Source organism: Tripterygium wilfordii, chromosome 17, assembly GCF_013401445.1.
Source record: "Tripterygium wilfordii isolate XIE 37 chromosome 17, ASM1340144v1, whole genome shotgun sequence".
Taxonomy (NCBI): domain Eukaryota; kingdom Viridiplantae; phylum Streptophyta; class Magnoliopsida; order Celastrales; family Celastraceae; genus Tripterygium; species Tripterygium wilfordii.
The window spans coordinates 11429163-11438656 of record NC_052248.1 but is presented as its reverse complement, the minus strand read 5'-3'; the positions used below and the strand labels follow the sequence as shown (position 1 = coordinate 11438656).

Genomic DNA, 9494 nt, shown 5'->3' with positions numbered 1-9494 from the left:
CCCCGACTTATGTTCAAATTTAGGCCAAGAATCGTGCCTAGCTTCCAATATTTTTTGTTCATCTAATAACGCAACTTTTTACAGGAAAAGGAGATGAGAGACTCTTACTCGAAACCTCTATGAGATACTATGCACGAGTGTCATCTGAGCTACTCATATTTTTCATTTAATTAAATAACAAGTGCCTCCTGACATAGGCAACTATCACAATTTCTTTTTCCTCTCAGCAAAGACATCTGAATAAAAGGTGAAAGATACAAGATTACATCCACAAGACAAGATGTATATAGGTAGTATACAAAGCTAGAATTATATAAGAAACATAACATTTTAAAAAAACTTTGATAAATATCTTCCTTTGATCTTCTAGAGAAATATAATATGTGCACTAGCTTACGTGGAATTACCATCGCTTGACAGGTATCCACTGAAGCACCACAAAAACAACGGCTTCTTTGTAAAACGGTGGCGTATAAAAGCTAAACATATTCAACTACAGTAGTCTCACCTGTATCCAATTATCTTTGGCCTAATTAGGAAGAAAAAAGAAGAAGTCCAAGTCAAACTAAGACCGCCTCAAATGTCAGCCAATAGTTTTCAACACTTCCTGAACCTCCCATAGTCGTGAATCCACCTGATTGTCAAACAAAACAAGCAAACGAAGGCCCATAGATTCTCTCTTCCTGTTTTAACTTTAAAATAAAAGAACACAGAGTCCTCATCAACTAATCATGAAGTGTTGTGTTGTCAATGGCTCCTACGGCTGCAATGTTGATATTGTCTCACCACTCCAAATCAACTCCTTCTTCTCTTCCCAATTCTTCATACCCTGCATCTCTCTATGGGGTTAGCTTGTCAAATTATGTGAAAAGGGTTTTGCAAGACAGTCTTTATATCTTCAAAGGGAGATCTGAGAGTAAAGACTACTCTATGTCTATGGCCAATCCTTCTTCATGCTTTGATCCTGAATTCAAATTGGAAAAGAAGTTCCAGGAGGCTCTTCAACTCAGCTGCTGGTAGGGTAGGGGCGGAGACATCTTTTCTTTTCTTTTTTTCTTTTAATTTTCTTGATAATCTCTTCCTGTGTTTTATTTGCATATACTTTTGTTTTTTCTTACCATATGGGCAATATATTGTGTATAGCTTTGTATCTTAAGCATCAAAACAGTTATCAGAGTACAAAACCCATCAACTCTAAATCATTTTGTCATCAAATCATAGCAAAATTTAAACATTCTTTATGAAATGGGGGCACAATTGTCATATATATATATATATATATATATATATATATATATATTGCCCGACCTTGCTCCCCACAATGGAGAACTTTGACAAACAAGAGTACTGGCAGGCACAACTCTGTTCAAGACTTGGGCATCTATGCCAGAGAAAGCTCTACACCAGGTATCTTTCTCAAAACAAGTTTGCTCCAGGACTCATGAGTCTCCTTGATGACCTTTCGAGCATATTCCTGTACATACAATGTAAAATTGAAAACCATTATAAATTAAGAAAATAAAAGCTTCCAACACTTGTTTGTCCTTAAGATAAAGGGATGGTGGCGATGATACAAGTGCGGACTGGCAGAGAGGGAGAGGGAGAGTGGATGAAGATTATCGAGCTCGTTCAGTCAGATTATGCTCATACTCAATAATTGGAGAAAACTGAGCACAACCCTCTGACTTTCAACTAGTTTGATTAAAAAACGAGCAATGCACCAAACAACAAGACATATGAGTGAAGGGTAATCACGTATAAACATCGAGACCATAGCAGATCATTATGGGGCTATTTCAAAGGATATTCCAATTGATTCAACACCCACGAAGTTAGCAATCAATCCCTCCCCTGCTCTATCTAGGCAAGACATATAGAGAGAGAGGAATTCTCATATGAGTCCTAACTTTTAGCTAATCAATCCCTCCCTGCTCTATCCAGGCAAGACATATATAGAGAGAGGAATTCTCCTATGAGTCTTAACTTTTAAGATTCACTTTCAGGATTCAAAATATTTTTTTAAAATTTGAAAAAATATATTTGTATTCTGCTCGGTCTTACGATTCCAATGATATTTTTTTTGTTCGAAACAAAAATCTAATACAACCTGAAATGTATATGAAATGTTTTTTGTTTTATATCTAACGATCCAGAATTATCATGCACTTTTCATATTGAATTTGATTTTTGTATCGAACAAAAAATATATTTTTGGGTTCGTAAAACTGATGAAAATACAAAAATATTTTTTTAAAATTTTTTGAAAAAAGTTTTAAACCCTAAAAGTCAGGATCTCATTTTACGATCTCATAGGAGAATTTCTATATATACACACACACATACACATAATACATACACATAATTGCATGGGGAACATTAATGTTGAATATACTGCGCAACCACGAACATATCCATGATACCAGTATCATGAAGGAATCTACTTCCTCAAACTATGATGCTTAAATATGGCTAACCCGTTGATTTTGAAATTGTAGGAGCCTAGGAAGACAGAATTTTGAATACTTCCTCATCCCAGAAGGTTTAAAAAATGCTGGTAGAAAGCCCCTGTAGAGATTGATAAGAACTAACCACTACAAGAAGTGAAAAATTACCTCATTTGCTGCCTTGTTGCCAAGGCCGAACTTATTCGCAGGCTTCCCATCAGGAATCTTGTAGTCTCTAAACCAATCTCTGATTGCAGTAAGAGTGCCCTGAGAAAAACAGTAATATTAGTCCCCATAAGCTCTGACAATTTTAACAAATCACTATACTCATAAGTCATATCTAAAGCAATCTTTTAATTTAAAGGGAATGATCAATTACACTACCAGACCTTTCAAGTTCAAACAGCATCCTTGTTCCATCTAGGATGGTATTTTCTTCAAATCATAAGTATATATATACAGTATTGATCAATCTTGACAGGAATGAACTTTCTTTGTCTTCTATTTAGAGGAAAGGTTTCATGATGAAACTGAAATAACTGACATGCTTCTAATGATTACTTAATCAATGTAAATTAAATGAAATAAAAATCAATCACAAGCGAACGTGGCCCAGGGGTAGAGTTGTAGAGGTGCAACCTAATGGTCATAGTACAATTCCTAAAATAGTCTCTCCACACATTATATGGGGTAAGGTCTGCTTGCATACGTCAATTTGTCCCTTATGCAGAAAAGTTCAAAAAAAATCTACTTACAACTACTCAAAAAGCGATGCGAAAATGCCTTGATGAATCATTCTTTCGGTTTTGGTGTTTTTTTTTTCCTTTTCTTTTTGGGAGATTGTTGAGGGTTATAATATTCTCTCCCAAGCAAACAAAAATATTCTAGTCAAAACCTTTGGGCTTCCAATTTTAGACTAAAGTTCACTCTTGTCTGTCCGAGCAATTCTTCCAAGAGAACCTTCCTTGTAGTAACAAAACTGAAGAGTAACGGCAGCAAGTGATTGAGTTCAGTAGTTCCTCATATAAAATTATTGACTCTAGAGATATAGTAATATGGAGAAGACAAAATTGTTTCAAGCACCGGCAGAACCAGAAGCGCCCCTTGTTTCAAAGAGAGGAGGACGGGTTAGTCACATTTCATTTGATGGTCAGAGGCGAATTGAAAGCTAAGCAGTGGTAATTCTAAAGATTCCCCAGGGGAAAAATAGAGATGTCTCCTAAGTTACCCGTAATATGTGGAAGTATCGACGTAATTTCATAGAGTCATTCGGTCTGAATGCTACATGAAGAACATAAGCCAGATGAAGGAACGGGAAGACCTAGGATGTAGAAGATCATAACATGAGCGATTCGGCAGATTTGGATTCCTATATATCCACTCATGTGGTACTTCATTATACGATGTATATATAAATTCTACGATATATATAAGATCCATCTGTCTAGATATCATCATCTACATCCAGAAAGCCGTATGCTTTGGAAGAAGCTTGTACAGTTTGGGAAGAGGTTTTGATTGATCAAAAAGAAGAATCTACTTCAACCGATATGCCCTTAGGCACGGCCATACATAACATAGAAATCACACTTGGAAAGGGTGGACAATTAGCTAGAGCAGCAGGTGCTGTAGCGAAACTGATTGCAAAAGAGGGGAAATCGGCCACATTAAAATTACCTTCTGGGGAGGTCCGTTTGATATCCAAAAACTGCTCAGCAACAGTCGGACAAGTAGGGAATGTTGGAGTGAACCAGAAAAGTTTGGGTAAAGCCGGATCTAAATGTTGGCTGGGTAAGCGTCCTATAGTAAGAGGAGTAGTTATGAACCCTGTAGACCATCCCCATGGGGGTGGTGAAGGGAGGGCCCCAATTGCTAGTTATTGACTTCAAATTTTTTTCATCTGTTCAAGACTTTCCATTACAACCTCATCTCTACTGACCCCTTTTACATTATCATTCATCCCCGGTTTTCTGTTCCTAGCATCTCAAATGGAATTGTGCATTGAACTTTCGTTAGCTGGAATACGCCAAAATAAATTTTTTTAAACAAAGAAGGGAAGGGAGAGAGGGACACAGATTTGTGGGAGGATAATAATTTTCTCTTGTAATGATCACTTAACAAAACAGCAGTATTTTTTTTGAATGATACGTAATGACAATACTTTTAACTTTTAAGTTTTATACTAAAAAAACTTCCGCGAGCCATGTAGTCCACTAATATAAATTCTTTAGAATTCGTCAAGGGCTGGTTGAAAATTATCTGATAAGTATGCATCAAACAAACGTTACAGCATAAAAGCATCAGACAAAAGTTAATAAACAACCTGAATTCTCTCCCGTGTTCAAAAGGAAGATAAAAAATATATGAAGTTAGTTTATGAGAGCCATTGTCAATTTGCCTGTGGTGTTACAATTCTCAAAAAAATTTAGATGCTACAACAATTAGCATATGCATTTTATTTCTGTTAAAATTTCCACAGCATTCAGGGACTAATATGAATCGTGGTAAGAAAAGTGTGGAGGCACTTACCGGGAAGTGCTTCTCGACATCATCAATGCCATTCACAAGAGAAGCCTTTGGATCATCCACTGAAATCGTAACTATTTTCCAGTCAAGTTCTCCTTCATCAATCATGGCCAGAGCAGCAAGGGGCTTGACCTTAAGAACTTCACCTATCTTTCTTTGTCTTTCACCAATCTCAACAACATCAACTACAAATTAAAGAAAGCGTTAAGGGTATCAACAGAACCCAAAAGACTTTGGACTATAATATTCAAATATACATGAGAAAATATATGGAAAATGAACGTGATACCTGGATCATTATCTCCAAGCGCCCCTTCAACTTCAGAGTTTGCAAGAGATGGGTCTTCCCATGTTTGTGGGAGCAATCCATAGTTCCAATTGATATTGTAACTGCAGGAAGATATTGAATTAGTACATAAATGAAATTCTAAGAATAGATATCCAACTCTCTCTCTCTCTCTCTCTCTCTCTAATGTATATAACTATATATATAGAACTAAGAGAAAGCAGCAAGTGGTGGAGTGGAACAGAAAAGCTTAAGTACAATCTACCATAATTCATAACCTATCTTTCAGTATTGATTTATAGCTGTCAGTGGAGCCAGATTTATGAGAAATTGCGAGAAGGCTTTGTGATCATTGCAATTTCCAGTTTAGTGTTAGAATCTATGCATTGATTAGAATCAAGCTGCTGAAAAATGTTAATGACACAAAAAAATGACAAGTTGATAGCAATTCTCAAGGTAATAAGTAATAACTAGAGAAAGTTGAAGGCAAGAGGCACACAATGGAGGCAGATCACACCCTCAGATGAGCTAGGAGGCAGGGCCGCGGGTAGGCTATCAATGGAAAGGCACAAATACTTGGTGCGTCTGAACAATCAAAAGAACTCCCTTGTATTTTATTTTTGAATAATTAAAATAACTTTCTTATCTTTATAAGCAAATTCTATTGATCATGCCACTTGAACAGAATCCAAAACAATCAAGTGGGATACAATTCTAATCCAATATTAAGGAAAATTGTTAAAATGAAAAAATAAAAAATGAAATGGAAAATAGATAAAGATAATAGGATGGAAAAAATATAAAATCTGTTAAAAAATGACTAGAAGAACTTAGAAGATACCTATCCACATAAGTAATAACATATAAGATGGCTCAGCAGTTAGCTATGTATCAAAAATACAGTGAGCTAGGCTCCTTGCACATATTTAGAGAAGATGGTTTATAACAGATAGACTGACGCCAAAGTGACAATGCCAAAGACAAATAGACAATGCTGAAGTGCACATGTATGAAGCAGAGGAAGGATAGGAAAGAAACATATGTATCCTCAGAATCTAAAAAGGGAAACATTTTGGGACACTGAAATTTTCAGGTTAGTTGGCACAGTCATGGAGAAGAAAAATCAATGACTTAACTAAAATAATTTTAGTTAAGGCACTAAAAGGACAAGGGTTCCCTAATAAAGCTTAGGCTGAAGACGTGATAAAAAGACACGTGAATTAAGATAATCCGTGGGAAAAAACGTATTCTCTTCATGAAAGCTAAGTCATCAGTGTAGGAAGCCAATTAGTTAGAATTCTTTTCAGAAGAAGATATAGGATATAAAATAAAGCAGTGTGTTGCCCGTCCCATCAAGGATGAATGTAAATCTTGTTAAAAGAAATTATTAAGGTATTTTCTAATGCTAAATGGACCAATAGCCCGGTAGATTAAACTGATCAAGTAAGAATTATAAGTTCAAACTGAGCAGGTTCAACTTAATATCTTGAAGAAATACGCCGAAATATCAAAAGGCTTAAAGCTGATGGCTCGTTCAATGACAAATAAAAGGAGCAAAAAAAAACATGTCTCTGAAATATTATCAAGCAAAAGTGATGCAGTAACTTTAGAAATAATAACTTTTTGTAACTTTTAAGTTTTGTGAATTATCAAGTGGTGGTGCAGTCTTTTAGAATATCAATCAGTCCTGATATCTTACTTAGTATTGGGAATTATCTAGCATTTATTAGTAGATTGACTGCCTTTACGACTTCTAGTTTCTTATGCTTCCATGTTAGTAAAGACTGACAATGTGATGTATATGTTATGAATGAAATTCAGAACATTGAGCTACTTTAAAGTGTTGTTCATTTTTCTTTAGCTGTCATTTCACCTTCAGCTCCTTCTAGTTGACCATCCCATTTCTCTTCCTACATCAAAAAAACATCCCACAACTAGTTGTTAGCTTTTAATGCTGTTGGTGATACAACTACAGAACCAAGAACTAGCCTTTTGAAATGTGTCGTGTGAGTGTTAGAATTACATGCCAGACAAACGGACACAGTATCATTAATTACTTTTTTGTTGTTATAGAGTCTTATTTCAAAACCAGTAAATTAAAGTTCCTTTCTTACAGTAACAACTGAGATAGTTAGACCATTTGCATATTATACCAGGTGGCTAAAGTTGGATATTCTTAGTGTCATGAAATATTTTAATACTGATCGAAGCATCTGGAAAGAAAAAAATAATAAACCAAAAAAAATATTATTGATGCAACTGCAAATCTTACGGATAGTATCTTAGTTTTCCTTTCTTTGTGTCCTGCTTAATGGGGGTGTATGGCTCATCGGTAGCAACCTCCATTTTTGCACTAGATTCCTTAGGTATTTCCACAATAAAGTTGAGCAAGCCATCGGCTGCATACAGTGGTATGTCATGCCAAGGAGAAACCTGCACAGCAAATAATTAATTTTAGTCTGAAGACACATGATGGCAGGTAAGAGACTAATTAATTCACTCAATCATTTGGTGTCAACAAAATTATATGTAACTATAGCATCACACTGGTCTAGTGGTCTGTAAAAACAAATTTTGTCTCAAGAAACAAGATTTGAACTCCACTTGCTAGGGGAGAACGTCCAAAGTTTTGTGTTTGGGGGATATAGAAAGGGTAAATAAGGGCATGGAAACGTTCTTTTTGATCCTTGTCTGGTAAAAGGAAAATAAAGCAAAGTAAGGCTTGAGATAACATGATTAATTTTGACACAATTGATTATCATTTTCAATCGTTCCAAATTCCAATTCCCTTCACTTATGGGCAAATAAAATTGATGAAGTGGAAGGAAGTCCACTTCAACCTCATTCATTAAATTATGCTCCTACCAAGGGAAATGGCCTTACTTTTTGTTTCACTCCAGCTCTAATCCCTCACTTTTTTCCTATCAAATGGTATGTTCCATCTTCCTGCTCAGATTTCCAGAGTCCATTACTAGTTCAATACAAGTCGTTATTTCTTAGTGCTTATTACAATTTCCCATCTTTAGGAGAGATTTATTTTGATCTTTCATCACAAACTATTAACAAGTTTTCAATTTTACTTTTATAAACGATAACCAGAGATTCCCCTCCAGTTACATACACATAACTCCCCAAATTTCCACATTTCCATGTCTTTTCCTTTCTTACGTTCCCAGCAACCAAAACAAGCTGAAATTAACACATCCCCGGAAGAATCACAACAGAAAAAGAGATAGAAGGAAGCAGACTCTTATCAACATCTCGATCATCATACACATAGCCTATTTCGTATCCGACATTGCATCAATCACCAAACCAAAAAGACCTTAACTAAATCAACACAAGAAAAGGAAAAACGGAACAAAGATCAAAGATCAAAGACGCATGATTATTGAGGAAGCGATGGTGAGAAGACCTTCTTGCCAGAATTTTCAACGAAGAAAACTCTGTAATCTAGGGTTTCGGATTGGCCCTCCTCTGTGACCTGTAAGACTTCCGGTCTGTGTATAGCGTTACAAGTGAATAGTCTCTTTGACGGCAACACTTTCTGGTAATTCAATTGGAGAACATTGCTGCATAGTCTTTGCTTGAAACCGAACGGCGTCTTTAGCAGCAAACAAGAGGTGGCGCTGCCTGCACCCGCTATCACTATAGTGGCCGCCATTGCTGCTGTGAGAGAGTGATTCTATCGCTGTTTTTTTGGAGTTTGAGCCACACAGAATACAAGTGGAGAGTCCTTATAGGCTCTTGTCTTTGTTTGGTGGACAAAGTTAATAATAATAAATTAATAATATAATTAAAATGAAGTAAAAGAAAATCAAGATTATTTTTTGGTAAGCAAAATAAATTTATTTCCAAAACTGATATTATCACATTCTTTATATTGCAACCATTATGAAAAAATAAAAAGGAAAAATCTGATGTTTCCTTATATATACAAGAAGTATAAGGCAATTAATCTGTGGAGATCACTATATATTTTTAGGAGTATAGTTTTTATTTTTTAATATAATTTTATGTTTTTTTTTTTGGTCTCAAGTTGAATTTTTTTTTTTTTTTTTGAGAATAAGAGAAGTTGTATCATAGCAAGCCATCACAAATTAAAAGTATTTTGTTTTAGCTTCTTTTTTTTTCCCAAAAAATCACGGAGAATAGATTTATTAACCCAATTATCATAAAGAAATGTCAATAAGTCACTCAAATCCACCAATAAGACACTCAAAAGAATAAAAAGAAAG

General features: G+C 35.3%; 1 protein-coding gene across 1 annotated transcript; it reads right to left on the bottom strand.

Annotated features, from left to right (window-relative positions):
• Nucleotides 1-1048: 1048 nt before the first annotated feature.
• Nucleotides 1049-8971, bottom strand: LOC119983069 (soluble inorganic pyrophosphatase 6, chloroplastic-like). The gene is made up of 6 exons (XM_038826726.1): nt 8672-8971; nt 7529-7689; nt 5260-5360; nt 4974-5155; nt 2613-2711; nt 1049-1474 (listed from the first exon to the last, which is right to left on the bottom strand). Exons 1-6 carry the CDS (start codon nt 8918-8920, stop codon nt 1382-1384), a joined length of 885 nt encoding a protein of 294 aa, XP_038682654.1. The 5' UTR covers nt 8921-8971; the 3' UTR covers nt 1049-1381.
• Nucleotides 8972-9494: the final 523 nt, after the last annotated feature.